This window comes from Pundamilia nyererei, unplaced genomic scaffold, assembly GCF_000239375.1.
Source record: "Pundamilia nyererei isolate P.nyererei 1_Seehausen unplaced genomic scaffold, PunNye1.0 scaffold00006, whole genome shotgun sequence".
Taxonomy (NCBI): Eukaryota; Metazoa; Chordata; class Actinopteri; order Cichliformes; family Cichlidae; genus Pundamilia; species Pundamilia nyererei.
This window is the reverse complement of record NW_005187407.1, coordinates 5,436,827-5,458,682: the sequence shown is the minus strand read 5'-3', so window position 1 is coordinate 5,458,682 and position 21,856 is coordinate 5,436,827. Positions and strand designations below refer to the sequence as shown.

The following is a 21,856-nucleotide window of genomic DNA, read 5'->3' as shown; positions in this document are numbered from 1 at the left end:
AAAAAAAAAAAAAAAAAAAAAAGAGGAAAAAATTTACATTGTGGATGAAAAATAATAGGAATAAGGTTTTGTGTTTATCAGCCAAGAACAACTACAATCTCATTTTCTGCTTTTAAGAAAGAAAGAGAGAGATGTGTGTGGTTAAGCAGTGATAATAATAATGAAAATGTCTTAGTTTGTCATTTTCAGGTGAAAAGCAGACCTGAATCAATTTTCCCACATGCAGCGGTCGGAAGAAAGTTATAGTTTAACATCATTGAAAACGTTCAGTCCGAGTTTCTGGCTGAATTATTTATAGCACCATGTGTCCCTCAACCTCACAAGCGAGCTCTCACTCCTCCCTGAAGACAAGGAATGCAGTTCCAAAGAGCAATAACATGGCGGATAAAGAGACAGCAGCAAAGTACTGAGCAAAGAGTCCCAGCAAGCAGCAGCAGTGTGGACAAACAGCATCAGAGAAGAAGAGCAAACCCATCATCCTGCCTGATTGGATAAATAGCACTGTGTTTCCAACAAGCTGCAAATTCACTGTACATGTGAAAAGAACTTTTGAGGAGAATTGAGGAGACTGTTTGGAGTTTGACATTTGCCACTTTCAGAGTAAAATGGCAAGAAGAGACAGTGGAACACAGGACAAAGCTGAAGGAGAACTGCCGGCTATTGGACTGTTGAAATAGGAGAGGACAACAGAGTGAGAGTAGGTAGAACACAGAGGAATGCTGTTGTTTAATGTGGGAAATCAAAATTTGGGTTAGCAAACCTGGGAAAAACAAAACTGACTGATTAAGTGGGAAATTGTGAAGGAGTCTGAAACACTACAAAAAGAAACATACAAAATCACACACACAAGCAGAACATGCATTAACCCTACTAACACAAACACAAGAGAGCTCATGAAGATTAGACAGCATCTTAAGCATGCGAGTCTGTTTATCATCTTGAACAAGTCACTTAGTGTGATGAAAAGTGATGCAAAGACCAGTGGACTCATAGCACATTAGTTAAGAAATGATCAAATAATAGCAGAGAATTGTGTAGGAAAGACAGCTTTAAGAACATGCCCTGCTGGACATGCAGCTCCACAGACATCCATTAAACTCTGACAAAGTGTGTATACATCTGCGCAGCGCTAACATTTGCATTTTCTTTTCTACAGCAGATGTTATGGTTAACTTTATGGCCTTTTTATAGCACCTCTGGAACCTGTCAATACGTTCCTGATCACTAGGATTGTCCATGTGTGTTGCTAATGTTTGTTTTTTCTAAGAATGCATGTAGAGGATTCAGCAGAAGTGGACAAGTGACATGAGAAAAACAAATAAGAGATGCAGTGTTTATGGAATAGTTTAATATGGAGCTCATTAGCTGGCCACTATTGAGCTCCTAGTGATTGATGAGTTGAGTGACTTTGCTTAAGGGGAGTCACCGATTACATTAATGTTGACTGAGTACATGGGATGATCCATGTCTGAGGCAAATTATGGAAATAATTGTACTTTACTGATTTGAGAAAACCTGCACATGACACTTGTCTTGCTGGTGCTGAATACTTTATTACTCTTATGATACAATTGTTTATAAGCATGAAGTTCACTTCCAAATCTTGTTTTCCAGGCCATGATGGTGTGTATGCAGGCTCCTGGCAGAGCCAGTTTTTAATCAAGCTTAATATGGAAAAGACACTAACATCTCTTATTGCAGGATTGTAGGTCCGGGGTGGTGCTGCTCTGGAGGAGGAGACTCCCTGATGTTGCCTGGGATGTGATCTAGCTAACCTTTTTCTTTCAGACAGGAATCTGGTTTTGATGAGTTGACTCATGGGAGTGTCCATGCGTCAAGAGGAGGGGGTCCAGAATTACATAAAACTATGTTTTCTAAACTATGTTTTTATGGTTGTTGCAGTGATTTGTGTGATTAACAGTTCATTAACGGGTATTAAACCTATACAAGTGGTGCATCCATGTTTTGATAAGGCTTTGATGGCCTATAAGTGAAGTTCATTGAACTAAAGAATATGGTTTGATGATTGTTGACATGCTTTCCAAATAGAAGTTTTTCCTCCTAGCAAGGAAATACAGGTGCAGCAGTCAGAATATTGCTGAAAGGAATCTCCTGAGAAATCTTCAGAGGCCCAGTGAGAAGCGAGAATCATTCCAGGCATAGCTGACAGCCCAGGCAGTGGTTGAGGTCAAAGGTCAAGCTGTTTGGGCTCATCATGAGATCAGATTTCGGAGCCACAGCAAGGACAATGAAGCTGCGTTAGAATGAGAGCTGTGCCAGTGAGCTTTCCAGAGGCCAACAGAGGAAATTGTGGACGACAGACGGGCACCTGGAGGATGAGGGGAGCGTGCCAAGCTCCATCGACAGCGCAGGGGAGCTCGAGGACGAACAAAAAGCAGCACCATCAAAAGAACAAAAGCAATGGCTAAAACACGGAGCAGTACTAGACACTGATGATATAATGAAAATAGCAGGAAAACCCATTCTTCCCAAATCATTACACAAAACAGCCGCTCTAGTGAGCCATGGTTTAAGCCATGTCTCAACCGGAGGGATGATCTCCATAATAAATCAACAATTTTAATTTGAAACTTCAGCAAAGGAATATGTGAGAACATGTATGACCTGCCAAAAACATAATACCCAAGGTTGAAGCCAGGTGATTGGATCCTTGTCCGAGTACTCCAAAGGAAAATTGGAGCTCGCCACGGTGCCAGGGGCCATACCAAGTGCTTCTGACCACTCCAACTGCCTGCAAAATAGCGGAGAGACCCTCCTGGATACATCAGAGCCACTGCAAAAAGGTTGAGGTCCCAGAGGATTCCACTTCCTCCACAGAAATCAACTAGTAGGGGAAAGTTTCACCCTCACTTGGTTGCTTCAGTGGTGAGGGGGAAATGCTGATTGAGCATTGCTTGCACTTCAACCTCCAGCCATTGGCCAACTCTAGAGTAACCAAGTAGTAGGGTGTGACGGACCTGTACGTAGCCATGGGAAGGTGGACCCTCCTGGTTACCTTGACTACGACGCTCACCCTTACAGGACCCCAGCTGATGCCGGAAACCGTTGAACCACGAGGCAGACAGAAAAGATGGACACACGACAACTCCCACCTAAGAGACATGACACAAGACCACATCCATCCGTGGATGAACAATGCCTGGTACCGTTATATCCACGACAGGACAGAGGCAGAATCGGCAAATACAGGCTGTTATGTCTGTTCTCATATGCCCAGCACGTCAACACACCCCACACTATATGTGTTCCAGGACCAACTCCCAGGGAAGAACCACTCCATGATACTAGCAGAGAAAGAGGGACTTTGTGTCCTCTTCAACAACACCTGCTGCACTTACATACCAGACAATATGCACTCATCAAACATGACTGACGCCCTGAATGCCTTAAGAGAGATCCAGCAGGCCCAAAATCAGGACTAAGTAAGTGATACAAGTCACTGGTTTTCTTGGCTTTACACTGGCTCCTGGCTACAGGTGCTAAAAAGACTACTCATTGGAGTTGGAACATTTTTACTTTTATCTTGTGTCTTTGTAACATGTATCCTGCCATGTCTAAAACTCATGATTAACTGCATAATATTTTCCACTGTTGCTGCATACATAGCCGTGACAAATGATGACTCCGACCTGTTGAAACATGAAGACTTTGTGTGATTAATGACGATGTGACAGAAAATGTACAAGGTGTTACATACTGATATCTCACTAAAAGTTATACTGACAACAGGAGGGAATGTCAATAGAAAATTGTACTTAGTAGTCAGTATAATCTTTTAATAATATAAATTTGCATATGGTAGTGATAGGATGTGCGATCCTTAATAGTCTGCAAAGGCTTTGTGTGCATTCCAGAGTGCTCTGGCATTCACACCCACATCCTGGGAGCATGGGAAAGGTTGTACCTTCTTTTATTGTTTTACGGTGGGATTAACGTAGCTATGTCAGTTTTAGTCTAAGTGCCTTTTTTACATATAGATGAACTGTTGGATTTTCCAGACCAGCAGGTTTAGGGAAGTCGTTTATGGGGTCACACTCTGACACACACACACACACACACACACACACACACACACCAATGTAAGGAACAAACACCGACTGATGTATAAATAAAGACCAGGGCAGTCTCAGGGCCGCGAGTCTCTGAGCCCTCACTCTCTCGTGCGAGCACTCTGGTGACTGCCCTTGCTAGCAAGAAAACCTGTGTGTTTCTCCTCTCTGATTCTCTGCTGAAGAAGTGTTTTAGAATATATCTCTTAACAAGCATTATGAGACTTGAGGTAGCTAAGCACTTTTTTTCTTTTGACTGGTGTGCCACAGCCATTTATATTCCATGACACAATATTAACGTCCACATTCCCCATGACTATGCCATGTTAAGGTATCTATAAGCCTTATATCTTACAACCCATAACCATTTAACCTGTGCTGATAACCCTGCTTGAACCAGAACATACGTTTAAACAAGAACAGTACCTCACCTATAGAATCTCTACCAAAAAAAAACCAAAACAACGAACATAACAAAAGAAATAGCGCCGTCCAAAAAAAGGAACATGACAGAGCAAAAGCCCCGTGGGCAAAACCGTCTCTGGTCCGTGATGGTCCCGTGGACAGTGAACTGCTGTCCTCCTGCTGTCCCGTCGACACCCCAGGGAGCCCGCCCCCATCTTGTGAAATTATTAACGATGGGCTCCCATACACGTAATTTAGCTTACTAACCCCTTACTCCACCACTTCCTGAAAGTTCTCACGCACGAATTTCTCTGCCTCCTCAACGCTGTCAAAGCTCTTCTGTTGGCCTTTCCATGTTAATCGAAGTTTTGCTGGATGTGCCAGGGTGTGCTTTATCTGATGCTGCCATAGCTTCTTCATTACTGGGGAGAAAAGCTTCCTCAGCGCCGCTCGCTCCGCGGTCATATCTTCATAAAATGACAAGCGGCAGTTCTCCCACAGTATTCCTTTCTTCTGCTTAGCGGTCACGAGAACTTTTTGTCGTGCAGTGTAACGGAGAAATCTCACCAACACGAGTCGAGGTGGCTGACCAGGTCTCGGGCATGGTCTCTTACTTCTGTGGCATCTTTCCAGCTCATATTCCTCCCCTCGTAGACCTAGGCCATCCGCGAGTATATTCATCACATAATCATTTATGCTGCCACCACTTTCCAGACCCTCTTCCAGACTGATAAGCCGAACATTCTTTCTGCGGTTTCTGTTTTCCTGGTCGTCTACTTGGGCCCAAAGTTGTTCAAGCTTTTTAGCGTTTTTGCCATTATCTTCTGTTATGCTCCTTATTTTGTCTTCCACATCTGAAATGCGGCCCTCATCTTCGGTCATCCGTATTTGGATTGCACTCATAGCGTTTTTAAATTCGCCCATGTCTGACTTGATGTGAGATACATCGGCCGCAACACTAGTTAGGATAGTTCCAAGCTTAGTCATTTCGGCAAACAGGCCGCTTATATCCATCTTTGGCCCTTCTTCTTGGCTAGCAGGGCTAACCTTGGCACTGCTAGCATTACTTTCCCCCGCCTCCACCGTGGAGATTCGGGTTTTCACGCTCTTCTTCTTAGTTCCTGTGGCCATGTCTCTCAATAAATTCGAGGACACTGATCTAGCAAGTCACCGCAGTGAGGAAATATATTATTTGGGAGCGTTTACTTCGTTTTAAAACTAATGTAGGGTCGACGGGGGTCAGAGACTTTCTATGCCATTCCCAAATGCTCCATCCTCAAATTTTGACACTTTAATATCTTTCGAGTTCAGTTTTAGTTTAGGTTTCCATTATCGAGTGACAAAGATAGATTACCATTACATTTTGAATTGGCGCCTGGTCCCCAAGTTGTGCGTTTTTTTCCCTATACATAAACACGTGTACCACAAGTCGACTGTCCTGTAAATCTGAAATCATGCTGACCTGCTTGTCACAGCCCACTGAAGCCGTTACAGTACATGCAATAACAGGTCCTGAAACGACAGATGAGATACTGATGGAGAACAGGGTGATCTGTCTACTGCTGACACAGATTCCTGTAATGTCACCTTACTCATTCAATATGAACATTTAGTCTGAGTAAACTCAATGAGCTCAGAGCTGGAAAAACATTGAGCTACTTTAACATGGTGGGAAATAGTAGAAGCAGCTGTGGGTGGACTTTTTTTGTTGTTGTTGTTGTTTTTGGCATTAGATTAGAAGATTAGCCTATATCAGAAAAAAGTACCAAACGAGCATTTGAATAACCATTCCTGGAAAGTTCTAGTGTGTTCTGTTTTGACCAAAATATTTTACCAAACCTGTTTGTTGTTCATTCACGCCCTCATCATCAAACTCGTCTTTCATCTCCAGCAATGCGTAAAACTCTGCGGCGGCAATCAGGGCTGCTAATCATCTCTGCAATTACATCATAATTGTGTTTAATGACAAAATAAATGCTGAAGGAACAAACAAACAAACCAATCTTCAGTTCCATCATTCATCTTTAAGTGTATGTGTGTCAGCTGGTTGTGGTAATGCTACTTGGATTCGCGGTGACGGTGCTAAAGTGTAGCAGATTAAACTTAATTCAAGCACAGTGGGAGTCGTGCTGTGCTTATCCTTAAATTACTTTACATTACAAACTCTTGTTTTTTAACTTAACTTTTAACAGAATGATCTCCTATGTGTGTTATGACCCATTGCCAGTCATTCAGGAAGGTGGAGTACTGTGACTTAAAACAGTTTTGTTTTTGGTTTTTTTATTATGGAAATGTTACAGAGTTTTTCTTCCTTTGGAATTGAGGACTGTTTTTAAGCATGTCCAGGAAGCTATGAGTGAGGCGGCGACTATCACTGCTGAATTCCAATGATTCCTGCAGAGGATGCACGTGAGATGAAGAGGTGGATGTGAGGGAGAGATGAGGTGGAGTTTTCTTTAGAGCCTGTAACTACAGTATAAAAGCCTTCAGCTGAAGGATCTCTAGAGCAGCTCTAGAGAAGCTGGGAGCCGTCTCTGCCTCTGCCTTTTCGGGGACAAATGCCTGGACCGAACTGCACAAAGGTAGGGGCACTGGTGTTTAGCAAAGCCTCTGGAAGTCCAGCAGGGCAGTTAATGATTTTTCTTAATGAGATTAACAAATATCTGTGGAAGATTAGAGGTCTAGTGTTAGCTCAGTCCATTTCATTAATTATAAGACAAAATTGATCACAAACTCTTGAACAGAATGTGAAATATAGCAATGTAAAGGCACTTTTATTGCCAAAAGAACAAAGAATCATGTGGTAAAAAGTAACAAAATGTCACGGCTGCTGAGGCAAGCCGTGTGGTGTTGGAGGAAAGGAGAACCCAAAATGCAGGTGATGACTGATGATTCGAGTGATGTTTATTTACAGGGTGGTGTAGTGGCAAAGAGGCAGTGAGGGATGACAAGGAACTAAACAAACCTAAACTGGAAAAAACTAAATAAACCTGAGAACACACGAAACAGGGAGAGAGGCAGACGCGGAACAGGACACCGTGGAACACAGACGAACCGGCAACAGGCAGGAGAACACACAGGGCTTAAATACACACAGCAGTAATCAGGGGATGAGAGACAGGAGGACAACACACCTGGAAGAAGTCAGAGGTGACGGGACAGGGGAAGCGTAAACTGAACACACTCACACGAGACAGGGACCTTCAGAATAAAACAGGAAACTCAGACACAGAACCAGACAAGACACTGAACTAACTAAACAGACAGAGTGACACCATAAACAGAACACAGAAGTGAGACCAGGGTAAGCACTATGACTAGGGATGGGTATCGTTTAGGTTTTATCTGATACCAGTACCAAACCGGTACTTTTGAAACGGTGCTTAAACGGTGCTCGAACCGGTGCTTAAAGAATGGAGAACACAAAATTGGTCCAAAAACCTCTTATGTTTAGCTGTTTTTTGTAAAAAGATAACAATGTTAGCCTTTTCCACAGCTATAGGGGATTTATGGTATCACTCTTGGCTGGAAGCAGTGCTTCAACCATGGAAAAAAAAAAAAAAAAAAAAAAAAAAACTTTATCCAAAAACCTCTCATGTTTAGCCGTTTCCCTCTTTTTCTTTGGCCATCTTAGCCTTTTTGGCCAGGGTGAAGGGAGTACCTGCCATCAAACAAGAAGTCAGCAGCATGTAACTACGACTGTTTGCTAGTTCACCTTACATGCATTAATGTAATAACGTGGTTAGCCTACTCAACGTAAATTACACACGAACAACATTAAGCTACTCACGCAGAGAAGAACGGCTGCTGCTGCGATCATCATCGTCATCATTTGTGCTAGACTGGCAGCGCTAGGAGCCAGGACTCTACTCTTCGGGTTTTTGGGGGATGTTGCTAACTCCGGGTCAGATAACAGGCAACCCACGCGCAGTAGACGTGCACAGTGTGAGGTCTCGCAGCAAGTTATCAAATACGGCGCATTTCTTGGCTTTTAACAAAATGCTATATGTCGCCAGGTGTTTCATCAGATTCGAGGAGTTACCTCCTTTGCACAGTATCACCTTAAAGCACTTGTTGCAGGCTGCTGAGTTTGAATCTTTTGCTGTGAAGTACAGCCAGACTTTGACCACTTTGTCTTGGGCATTTTTAATCTTTAGCTCTGCTCTAAAAGAACGTACGTACCTGGGCCCGCCTACTACGCTCGCGAAGGTAAAATGATTGGCTGGAATCCAAACTGTATGACATCTCAGGAAAAAAAAAAAAAAAAAAAGCACTGAAATGTGCGCTGCTTTTCGGTCTGGTTACTACCATTTGTGTCAGAACCGGTACCCATCCCTACCTACGACGCGAACGTTGCTTCCTCCTCGGAGATCGCTCCAACGGGCCAGGTAACTCCATATCCGGCAATCCGGACCGCATATCCTCAGTTGGGCTGAGCAGACGAGCGGTAGGGGGGTGAAGGTGCAGCTCGTTCAGAAAGAAATTCTGAACAAGTGGGTGGAGTGAGCTGAACAGCCAGGTAAGACCGGAAACCAGTCGCTGCAATCGATTAGTTATGGCTTGGCGGAATCCCTTCTCCTCATGCTCCAGCCATAAATTAATTAAACTGTCCACAGAATAAATAATATCCTCCCGGAGCTCCTCGGGCAGGTTGAATGCTGCTGGGTCCATTGTGCCAGGTGTTCTGGGAATCCATCCTACCTGGCAAACCATCCTACCTGTTGTTTCTGCGCATGCGCACAACACGAAATTCAGTGGCAAATCATCCTACCTTTGTTAATAACAGCTACACACATACTCTGATGGGCAAAGTTAAGTGGCAACCCATCATACCTACTTAAATTGGTGCTAGAATTACTCTGTGACAGCAGAAATGTGCATAAACTACTTACGGTAGGACGTTTTGCCAAAGTAGGATGGTTTGTCAGAACAGGTGTTCTTACTGTCACGGCTGCTGAGGCGGGCTGTGTGGTGTTGGAGGAAAGGAGAACCCAAAATGCAGGCGATGACTGATGATTCGAGTGATGTTTATTTACAGGGTGGTGTAGTGGCAAAGAGGCAGTGAGGGATGACAAGGAACTAAACAAACCTAAACTGGAAAAAACTAAATAAACCTGAGAACACACGAAACAGGGAGAGAGGCAGACGCGGAACAGGACACCGTGGAACACAGACGAACCGGCAACAGGCAGGAGAACACACAGGGCTTAAATACACACAGCAGTAATCAGGGGATGAGAGACAGGAGGACAACACACCTGGGAGAAGTCAGAGGTGACGGGACAGGGGAAGCGTAATCTGAACACACTCACACGAGACAGGGACCTTCAGAATAAAACAGGAAACTCAGACACAGAACCAGACAAGACACTGAACTAACTAAACAGACAGATTCACAAACAGACAGTGTGACGCCATAAACAGACAGAACACAGAAGTGGGACCAGGGTAAGCAAAGAACAGAAACCTAACAAACTGTAAATCATAACAGAATACATACTCAGGATAAACAAAAGCATAAAGAAACACAAAACACTGAGTCGTCAGACTCAGGACCATGACACAAAAGTAAAGACACTGCAAAAAAAAGTATTGTAATCCCCTCCAGTAACACTCAAGTTTAAATACAAATTTAAAATAAAGGGTTAAAAGGGCTGCATTTAATCGAGCATGTAAGGAAAGAAGGCATTGATATATATTAAAATTTCCTAAGATATGAGATTGCATTTTTCTTTTTTTACATGTTTTGATAGAACAAAGGTACAGACACAGTAATGAATCATTTATTGTCCCTCAGGGGATATTTCAAAGGCCACACTTAATAATGATGTAGAATGACTTTGAAGCACAGAAACGTGACCGCCACCAATATAACAGTAATCATACTGAAAAACAAAACACATTCACGAGTGGTCAGTATGTATACCTATGGTGTACCTTGTTATATATAAATGGAGGAAGAGTGTGTTTGCTCCTGAGTAACAGCTACATCTCTGCACTGTCAGGAAGTTCAGAAGATTACCAGCAGCTCCAGTTCTGACGTGCTGTCCTCCAGTGTTTCTGCCACCACCTTCACTGTTAGTCAATATTCATATTTCACCTCAACTTATCATGACTCAAACTGTAATTCTGAAATTAATTACTGAACATGCTGCTGACTGCAGGAGCTCCAGCCCCTGATGGCACACCCTGACTTACCATCTCAGAATGGGAACTCCCAGGAGGACAGGCAAGAGGACCGAGTGCAACCTGCAGGAGCAACAGCCCTGCAGAAAGCCAGGGCCCGTTTCCTCAAAGGAGTGTCCTACTTCTCTGGAGACATGGAGGTGTTTGGAAAATGGATGGAAAGTAGGTTAACATCAGCAGCTTACTTCAAATTTAAAGTTTGGAACTAAATAGAAAGTAGTTTTGCCAACAGTGCAGGTGGTATAACAACCTGGGACATAAGATAGTTGTGTTAAGTAAAAAAAAATTTGGTCATGCTATTTTGTAGAAAACTTTCTCACTGCTAATGCCGCCTTTTCATAGGAGCGTGCATGAGTCAGTTAATCAGCGTGTGGGTGTTGAAACTGGTAGGATTACCCAGTTAGCTTCTAAAATAGTGAAAAATACCAACTGGCATAACTGAAGTACTTCAATCAGAAAACATCAATAAAGCACTACCCCGAAATTCCATGTATGACAGTATTCCCCAGCAGTGGCAAAAATCATGACGGGAACTTGAAAATGTGCCCTTGAGACAAGCAGCACTATCGAGTTTAATGTGTAACTACAGACAATGTGTAACTATTTCCCTCCATACATGTGAGAGTTTGCATAGAAGAAGATGATTATGTTAGTAAGCCTTTCACAGCCTTTGAAGATGTGAAGTGTTTGCTGGCAGTCAAATATCTCTCACTGTCGCATCTTTCAGAGCAGTTCTTCCTGCTGCGGCTCCTGGATTGGGTCTTGCGCGGCGCGGCCCAGGTGATGTTTGTCAACAACCCCCTGAGTGGCCTTGTCATTTTTGCCGGCCTCATCCTGCAGAACTACTGGTGGGCCCTAAATGGCTTTGTGGGCACGCTCTTTGCAACCATTTCCGCTCTCCTATTGCAACAGAACAGGTGTGAGCACTCAGGTGTTTTTTTTCTCCCCTAACTGATGCTATCTTTAAATACTGTCAGTCTTAATGCCAGAAGTCATTCTTGATGATTATCTGCTTGGCAGTAAAAGAAAATTTATCATTTGGCTTGAGCTAGAAAAAAAAATTGATTCAAAAAACTTTCCTTCAGGGGTGCAATAGCTGCAGGGCTGTACGGCTACAACGGGATACTGGTGGGTCTGCTGATGGCCGTGTTCTCTAACGCAGGAAACTGGTACTGGTGGCTTCTTCTGCCGAACATCTTTATGTCCATGATGTGGTAAGACCGAGAAATGGGGAAACTGTGCACTAGGTTTGCATCATAAAAAGTGAAAGGTAGATAAAGAAAAGTAGATAAGCCAATCATGAATCATGAATGCCATCAGTTGTCATTTTCTGTGTCATAATAGGTTACGTATTGTTCTGAGACATTGTAATAAAAGCAAACAAATGAATGAATAAATAAATAATACAAATTATTTGCTGTAGTTAAGTAGACAAAAGAGACCATATCAGTCATATACAGATCTGTCATCTCTGCTCCTAAAAGCTGGAAATGTGTAAAAAGAATGATTGATCTACATCGATGAGTCATAACAATAAGGATGTCTGGGTGCCTCCTGTAGTATTTAGCACTGGGATATTAAGAGCACTCCCTGGTATTATGGATCGGGCTTGTTCCAGGGCATCACGTTTGATCAGAGTGCAAAATCTTTGTCAAACTCTTCAAAGCATTCCTGAGTAGTTTCTATAATGCAGTGGGCTGCATTGTTCTGCAGTGAGAGGGTGTTCCTGTCAGGGTGTGCTCCATCTACAACAATATTTTGGTGGGCGGTATGAAGGCCAGGACCCAAGGTTTTTCCAGAAGAACAATACAGGTGTTATTTACGCTGCCTTTCCGTGATTTTAACATTAGCGCAGACCGGTGTGATTGAACATAGATGTACTTGGGTCATTTTGTAAATGTGAGTTAAATGTGGAGCAGATTTCTGATGTGATGCCTTTTCATGTCCAGCCCCATTGTGTCCAGCGCCCTGGCATCTATCAACAGTCGTTGGGATCTTCCTGTTTTCACCCTGCCCTTTAACATCCTGGTGTGTCTCCACATGGTCGCCACCGGCCACTACAACAACTACTTCCCTCAAGTCCTCATTCAGCCACGCTCGGAGCTGCCCAACATCACGTGGGCTGAGCTTGACGTAGCAAAGGTAGCTGAAAGGAAATGATGACATGCAGATTTCGCAGCCTTTTTAACTTCAGAAGTCATGGTCTTGTAGCCGAGGTTTTAGCACATGCTTTCAGCTAACAGGTTAAAATAATGTGGACCTATGTTGTTAACTATATATGCAACTTTAAGTTGTTCACAAGTTAAATACAGCTGCACATCCAATAAAGCGGGCTTTACATTTCTGCCTGTACACTTTCAGCTCTTCATGTCAGTGCCAGTAGGAATAGGCCAGGTCTATGGCTGTGACAACCCTTGGACTGGAGGCATCTTCATCATCTCCCTCTTTATCTCCTCCCCCATCACCTGTGCTCATGCTGTCCTGGGATCTGCAGTGGGAATGGTTTCAGGTGAGAGGATGTCACAGTGTCTAACCAGGCAGCCGATATTGTAAAAAAAAGGACATGCCATGTAAAACTTGTTGGGTTTCACTCTATTAAGGCATAATTTTTGGGGGTTTTTTTTTTACATATTGAAGGAATGAAATCTAGACACTATCAGTGTATAGTAACTCCAAGGTGGCCTGCAAAAAAAAATGCTGGTGCAAAATGATCAGGAGGGTTTTAATTGACTAAGATAAACCAATCTTTGGGTGAACTCTTCTCTGGTAACAGTAACTAAATATTTTGCAGGTCTGGCCCTGGCGGCTCCGTTTGGAGACATTTACTTTGGCCTCTGGGGGTACAACTGTGTGTTAGCCTGCATTGCTATTGGAGGAATGTTTTATGCTCTCACCTGGCAAGTCCATCTGCTTGCTATCACATGTGGTGAGTAAAAAAAATTACAAAAATGCATTCTCTTATCTGCAAAATAAGGCCAAATGACAAGCAACCATGTGCAACCTTACCAAACAAAGGCTGTTATTTGTAATCACACTTTATCATTTACATCAAACAATTTTTCCCTCCTCCTCTGCAGCTTTTTTCTGTGCATACCTTGGCTCAGCCATCGCCAACATCATGTCCAGGGTAAGTACATTTTATTCTCACTCCTATTTTTATAAAAACTGTTAAAAAAAACCATTAAAATATGTTTCACAACTGTTTTGTTTTTTTTTAATCCACAGTTTGGTCTTCCAGCCTGCACCTGGCCTTTCTGCCTGTCTGCCCTGACTTTCCTTCTCTTAACCACGGGGACCGAAAGAATCTTTAAGCTGCCACTGGCCAAAGTGACGTACCCTGAGAAAAACCTGAGATTCTTCTGGAAGCTGAAGAAGCAGGAAAAGATGGAAAAGGCTGAAAAAGAGAGGAAAGAGAGAGAGGAGCAGCAGAGAGCTGTTGAGGAAGAAGTGATAATGAACGAGAAAGAGCAACTTAAGATAGAGCTTGAAAGAATGGAGCAAGGGAAAACAGAAAATGAGGCTCAAGAGGTTAAAAATGACTCGACGGAAGTTGAAGTACCTTAGACAGCCGAGGGACCTGGAGATGAAAGAAACACGGAAAATGATTTGATCGAGGTCACGCTCACTGATTATCTTTAAAGCTAGATTTATGTATGAGTAATGTATGAGTAAATATGCGGTAAATTTCATTCAGAGATAATGTATGTTTCAATATTCTGGTGGTTCTTTGCAAAGTTTATACAAATATGTGTGGTTTTATATATTTAAAAGACCTTTTTTTTAACTAAAAACCTGGTGTGTGTGTGTGTGTGTTTCATTCAGTGCTTAATAAAAACAGAAAAAAACGCCCTAAAGTCACATCAAATATACTCAGGTTTTGCATCGGTCAATCCCCAACTGGCTAAATACATTGGTCAAGTAACGAAGCTGTTAAAAAGAAGGACTTCTTAGTTATTTTTCTCCTTTTTTAATATAATGTAAAGAAGTTCACCCACCTTCATTTCAAGCTGTTAAGACTACAATGATCTAGATGACTGAAAATCTATGCAGACATAAAAAAGCTGTTTTTCATACAACAGTTGTTGGAGTTCAGCTTTTTAGAGTAGTGTGTTTGATCAGTTTGAGCTGTACTCCAGCGTTTCGTGATAAGAACTACTCTCTTATCACAAAGCACTTCCTCTGCTCTCTTAAAGTTTAATGGAGTTATCTAGGTTTAAGTTAAATATCCACATTAATGTTAGTTTCAGAGCAAGTAAAGGCTACGCTGATCTCCAGGGTTCACGGCAGATTTGTGGATTTGCTGTTATCTCGTGTCTGCTTATGTAATTGGGTTACATAATGAGCTTTAAGCATTCCAGAGCTTAATGAAGCTTGCAGTTCCTGTGTTGGACTGTTGTACTTGGACAGTAAAATCTCCATTGATCTGAGGACGCAGCATGTTGCACTTACACGTGATTTAAATGACAGAGGTACTGGTGCAACTGGTTATAACCCTGGTAAAATGTCTGTTAATGCAAATCTGTTAATGCAAAACCCATGTAGGATTGCTGGTTGGGCCAGTCAAAGCAATAAATAAGTAAATTATTAATTTCCTGACACTATTAAGACTAGACTAATTGAAGGTGGTTTATTAATGTCCTTATGAGGGGGGGGAAAGGGAGGGGAAAAGTCAGCTGCAAAATATAACAGAAAAAGGTGGACACACTCATAAAAAGTGTCGTAAAAGTGATCCATGGTGGTAAATAACTTCCAATGAGGAAGTTATTTACCACCATGGATCACTTTTACGACACTTTTTATGAGTAAGGTCGCAAAATTTAAGTAGTATTTCAAACCACAGTCAAGGTAAAGAGAAGTATGTCCTCAGTTATTTCTAAAGTTTTACATATCAGAATATGAGAAAAATAACCTGGTCCTTGGCAAGTCTTAAGCTTCAGCTGTCAGACAAATGACCTTGCATTTGACTCTGGAATACTTTGATAGGAAGAGGAGCTCATGGTCAACTCCAAGGTGACCACGTCCAAGGTCTCCAGATCCATGCTTGATAGTTGCAGATATGGTGCGTTTCGTCTTCACCAAACACGGTCTCATCTGTCCAAAGGACATGGTTCTGTGATGATGAGATTTCTTTTTAGAGAGAAAATGCATTCTCATGGCAACCCTTCCAAAACAGCCTTTTTCTAAAAGAATAAACTGTCTGCTACTTAACCTTCTTAATTCCTATGGAAGTAGTAAGGCTATACCACTCCTGTGTTTACACTTGCTTGAGATTGTATTTACCTAATTACATTTTTTTTAATTTAATTGTACTTTTGTAGTATTATTTTTGTTTTGATAGTAAAACCCTGCAATTTATTGAGGGTGTACTTTCGTTTAACCTGAGATTCTGTAACTTTAACCTTTCTAGAAGCTTCTGGTGCGTTCTTCCTCGAGCCAAGAATGTGAGATCAAAAATAAAGATAGTTCTTAAAAAAACATCGGATAGCTGTAGGTATGTATGCCTACTCGGATCCTTTCAGCAGTCGGTCCAGAACACTGATAACAAAAGTGCCAAGTCCCTTATCTCAAATTCAGTGGAGCCAAATATGAGACGAACAAAACCATCTCAGGAAGATTTGACTGGATTGTTTTCTGTTAAATATTTGTGATTTCAAAGTAATGTTTGATCGCACTGTCACTTTAAAAAAAATCTTGTGCAGTCTCAATCGGCTTAGTATTTTAACAGTTGTTTGTTTGTCATTTCTTTTCTTCGCTTTTGTCTAAAGATTTTGCAAAAGTAACTACTACTGGAATGAGTTACTCTACATAAAGTGAAACTATCTAGAGGTGACTGAGCGTGTTTGTGATGCAGGTTTTGAAAAACAGCCCTCGTGACTTTGTAATTACATAATTTTATCTGATGTGGAACATGATTACTGTGATCTGAAATGACTGCTCTTGCTCATCTGATCTACTGAATGTTTCCACAACATTTCCGGGTGTCTTTTAGATGACAAATGGGTGTTTGTCAGTGTAATTGCACGGCATGATCTGAACATTAAAATCTTTTTATTTTAATGCACCGTTAACATGGCATGCACAAAAATGTATTTGCTTACCAAAACAGAATCTTTACACCACATTATTAGGTACGCCTGTTCAGCTGCAATTTGAAGAAAATATCTAGTCACCCAATTATATAGCAGCATCTGCATGCAGGCATTTAGACATGGTCAAGATGATCTGCCAATGTTCAAAATAAACAACAAAAAGAAGAAGGAAGGTGATTTAAGTGACTTTGAACATGGCATAGTTGTTGCTGCTAGACTGTAATTCAGTAATTCAGAAACTGCTGATCTACCCAGCCACCTGTGGGTTTTTACAGAGAATGGCCTAAAAAAGAGAAAACATACACTGAGTGGCAGTTCTCTGCATAAAAATATTTTTATGACAGAGGTCAGAGATGAATGGCAAGACTGGTTTGAGCTGATCAGAAGGAAAAAGTAAGTCAGATAAAGCCAAGTACGCAGAAGAGCATCTCTGAATGTCAAACTCTGAAGCAGATGGGCTAGAGCAGCAGAAGACCACACCAGGTGTTGCTGTTGCAACATTCAGCTGGCAGGGTCACAATTTAGTGTAAACAACATGAAAGCATGAATCCGTACTGCTTTGTATCAACAGTTCAGGCTGCTGATGGTGGTGCGATGGTGTGGGGGATCGTTTCTTGACACAAATTGGATCCCTTTTGGATACCAAACGAGGATCGTTTTTAAACCCATAGCCCTACAGTTCACCAATCTTCTGATGGCTGATTATATCACTCCAACTGAGCACCTTAGGGATGTGGTGGAACAGGATATTCCCATTATGAATGTGCAGCTGACCAATCTGCAGCAACTATGTGATGGTATCATCTTAATATGGGCCAAAGTCTCAAAAGGAATGCTCCCTGTTGAATCTATGCTATCTTTGATTAAAGCAGTTCTGTCATTTTTATTGTTCAGTTTATTGAAAGGCTTTTAACATTTTATTTCATCTGCCTGTTCAGGGTAAAACCTCCAACAGCATCTGCTAACACCTTCTCATAAAAACACATTATTATTGCACCCTGACCATGTGTGTCATCTGAGTTCAGGAAGCTGCTCTCAGATCACTGCTTCCTTGTACTCTAGTGTAGAACAAAGAAATGCTAAAAATCCTTCATTCCCTCGGCTATAACACCTTCTTTGTTCAATTTTTAGTTCTTGTTATTCTATTTAATTATTGTTTTGTTAATTTTTATTCTTTTTTAAACATTATTGTTTGTTGAGCTTTGCCTTGACATGCTACAGTAGTTATTGCTTGGTGTTTAAGGACTCTAGATTGTGTGAGTAAGTTGTGCAGGTAACCTCCAAGCAAATTGCCTTTCTTTGGGATTAATAAAGTTATCTGAATCTGAAAATGGTGTTCAATCCAGTACTAGCAAGCTCTACCTAGTGACTGAGTGAAATATAAAATAGTTTTGTCTCTGTTACTCTACCTTATTAAATGTGCTAATTTGCCATTTAGAAATACATCAATTTAGACTGATATGAAGAGCGGCAGTTTGGCAGGACTGCAGAACCCCCTGTGTTGTTAGTGTCACCTGAGACAGGTCTGCACAGAAACTACACAGTGTTCTGTCAATTATGTAATGTGAGGCATGTTCACTATCTAACATCTGTGTAGCACAAAAGTTATCAAAAGATCTGAAGCAGCCGTGGAAAAATAGTTACATAATTGTCAATGAAAGTCCCCAGATACCAACATAAAGCTTCACATGCACAGTTCTTCATGAAAAACAACATATCGCCATTATTCAGCAGTGATCTGACACCAAAAATGGCAGTTTAGACAAACACCCACATTAGATGACGAGTCTTTGCCATTGTCTCACTGAATGAGGACCTGCAGCACCTGCATCCCCGGTCGATGACATTTTACATTCTCAAAAGCTTTCAGCAACTTTCAGCATCTCTGCTGCTTTGATTTCCTCACCAACTGTCACTCAGCACTGGATCCTCACAGGGCTGCATTCTCAGCCCCCAGTTTGCCCTGCACACATATGACTGTACACCAATCCAACCAACCAACACCACCTTCAAGTATGCCGATGACACCATCGTATTTGGGCCCATCTCTGATGGAGATGAGACAGCATACAAGGTGGAGGTAGAGAATTTGTCCTGCTGGTGCTCAGAAAATGGCCTGAAGCTAAACGTCCGCAAAATGAAAGAACTCCTCATGGCATCATGGCAACACCGTGGCCCTGGTAAAGAAGGCACAGCAGCACCTGCACCACCTGCATGTGTCCATTCAGATCAAGTCATTTCTTCGCACTAATTCCAAGCACTTCGCAACCCTTTCCTTTTAATGTGTGGCTTTTCTATTGTTTTGTGTATATTCCCCTTGTTTTGTGTATATTCCCCTTGTTTTGTGTATATTCCCCTTGTTTTGTGTATATTCCCCTTGTTTTGTGTATATTCCTATTGTTTTGTACATATACATATATTCCTGTGGTTTGCTATTTATTCCTTCTGTATTACTATTTATATTTTATTCCTGCACAGTTGCTGTGGAACACTCACAAATTCATTGTACATATACAATGACAATAAAGAGATATTTGTGAGAGGATAAGGCTCACTTGTTAAACATAAAAACAGTAGCAGTCACAAATTCTTCAGAAGAGAGCAACTGAGAAGAAAAACAAATAGATGCAGGTATTAAAGAACAGAAGTTTGGATAATTAGCAATAGTTTGAACGTGTCTGCTTGATAGACTTCTGATCAGTTCGTTGTGTTGCACACGTCACTCACATTTCCGCATTCATAGATCATACAAGAGATCAGAGTTTATCTAATGTGTTCTCGTGAGTTATGTAATGTTTCGAAGTGCTGATTGAACTTGTGTAACGCTGATCCGGTGACTGCATCAGCCTCTCCTTGTCCTCAGTTGGGCGTCATTGGTCACAAGGTTGCTGTGCTTTTGAAAGATCAGATAACCTTTTAAATAAATGAGACATATGTGGTCATGTGACCTGATAGTCATCTTTGGTCTGCATCTGTGCATATGTTGAGTAAACAGAATGAGATGCTTTGATTGCACTTTATGTATCAAAACATCCAAAAAAAAAAAGTCACCTGGCCCACCTGGGTCTTAAATTTTTACATTATTTAATAAGCCAAAATGCAAAAGCAGTGTGTGAAACAAATAAGTGCAACCTCAGTGCTTCCATAGACATCGGGAGGGTAAAAAGCATCTAGGTTGAGCGTATCAACTGCCTCTATAAAAGCTTTTTCAGATGTGTGTTAACACAACGCCCAGAAAAAGATCAGAAGTGAACTTAGTGAAACAATTGTTGCTGCCCATCAACCTGGGGAGGGTTACAAGGCCATTTCCATATATATATATATATATATATAAAAAGAAAGATTTTTCACAAGTGAAAAACATTCAAGACAATTTGCAGCCTTCCCAGCAGTGGTGTTCCAGCAAATTCACCCTAACGTCAGGCCTTACAATGCTCAGAGCAACTACATCTCACATTCTACAGGCCTTACTTAGTATGTTAAATGTTAAAGTTCATGACTGTGCAGTTAGATTTCACGTGTTCTTTATACTACCCTAAAATCAAAAACATACCTATAATTTGCGAGTTTGGGACCTATTCAGTTCAATCGGTATCACACAGTATATCAATATGCAAGGTACACCAAGTTCTCGAAGAATGCTTGATTTAAAATAAAAATGACAACTGAAGTTTAAATGGCTGGATTTATGCCAGTTATTTTATATATGGAGCCAAACAACCAAAGAGTCCTGTTTTACCTTCCCACTGTAAGGATCGGGCATCTGGGTTTTACATGAATACATCCAAACATAGTCAGTATCAGTATCAATCAATCTCGGACTGTAAGAGCATGAATTGGGGCAGGTAGAAACATTTACAGCAGAGCTATGATGGCCTCTGGTGGTGCAGCGGAGAAGTATCATTGATGACTTCCGGTTGTTTAAAGCTTCCAGGTTTCCCGGCTGCTCTAGTGCCTGCTGTTTTCATACTGCCATTCGTCTGCACATCAGAGAACATGCACTGACTCAGAAACCAATTAGATCAATGTTCTGCTCATCCACAAACCCTTCCTGGTCGCCGGGCAGACTTTAAGTTTGACTGTAAACAGATCTTATACTTTTCTTAATACTGAGCGAGCTTTAGTGCGATTTTATATTCTATTTGGATCTGTCCCTACATAACCCTAAACTGAGAGATTCTCTTTTACCTAAGCCATGTACGTAAGACTCAATGGTGCAAGCTTATTTCATAGAGTTACTTTCATTAAATTCACTACGGCTGTCAGCGATGGTCTGAAGAGGCGTATTCACAGAAGGATGCACAGACCTCTGCAGGCTAGGCACCAGCACCCTGTCTGCCATTAGGTTTCAGGATGAAATCCTTTGATTGTCATAAAAACTTCTGAGTATCATTTGGTTTTGGTTGTTTGACTTTATGTAATGATTTGGTATCCTTTCATTACTAACACATTACCCGGTCCATATCTGCATAGATATCCAGCATGCTTTTCTTTTTAACCACTGAGATCTGATGTGTTTTCAAAGTGTTTCTTAAACGTTTTTAAGCAGTATATAAACTATACAAACCTTTTGGAGGAAGAAAAAAGAAAACCTTTATTATTTATATTTTTATTCAAATGAAGAGCAACAAAATGATAAAAGCATCTACAGCATTTCATTAATGTGCAACAAAAACAAAGACAGTCTGACTGGCTTTACTGCACATGTGGTCCTCTACAGTAGCCCTATCATCACATACTATGATTGCCAGGACTCTGACAGAAAATGAGACATGAAAATCAAACTCTCCGGCTAATGTAACAAGATAGTAAGGCCTTTCTAGTAAGGTAAGGAAAATGAGCCAAAATCATCAGGAGGATAAAAATGCAAGGATTCCAAAATATTTCTGTAAAGTCATTATAGATATAATGGAATAAATAAAGGGGGAAACTTTACTGGTAAAGTGTAACCAAATCGGTACCATCTCAGTTCTTCACAGTGCCGTACACCATCGTTCTCACCTGTTCACAGGAATAGTTGCATTCTCCGAAATAAAAAAAGGCCACCATTACCAGCAACTGTGCACAGATGCCTTTGTAACAACAGTCTGTACTACTGTTTTGGAC

At 41.4% G+C, this 21,856-nt stretch overlaps 1 protein-coding gene across 2 annotated transcripts; it reads left to right on the top strand.

Moving 5' to 3' along the window:
* Nucleotides 1-6,955: 6,955 nt before the first annotated feature.
* slc14a2 (solute carrier family 14 member 2) lies at nt 6,956-14,452 on the top strand. 2 transcript variants are annotated; one of them, XM_013914679.1, is made up of 10 exons: nt 6,958-7,057; nt 10,481-10,552; nt 10,640-10,823; nt 11,389-11,578; nt 11,747-11,875; nt 12,611-12,803; nt 13,023-13,170; nt 13,453-13,587; nt 13,739-13,788; nt 13,887-14,452. In XM_013914679.1, the coding sequence occupies exons 1-10, from the start codon at nt 7,034-7,036 to the stop codon at nt 14,223-14,225; spliced, it is 1,464 nt and encodes a 487-aa protein (XP_013770133.1). In that variant the 5' UTR covers nt 6,958-7,033; the 3' UTR covers nt 14,226-14,452. The 2 variants fall into 2 exon arrangements, with proteins under 2 accessions (XP_013770135.1, XP_013770133.1); XM_013914681.1 differs by lacking the exon at nt 10,481-10,552 and having other exon boundaries at nt 6,956-7,057.
* Nucleotides 14,453-21,856: the final 7,404 nt, after the last annotated feature.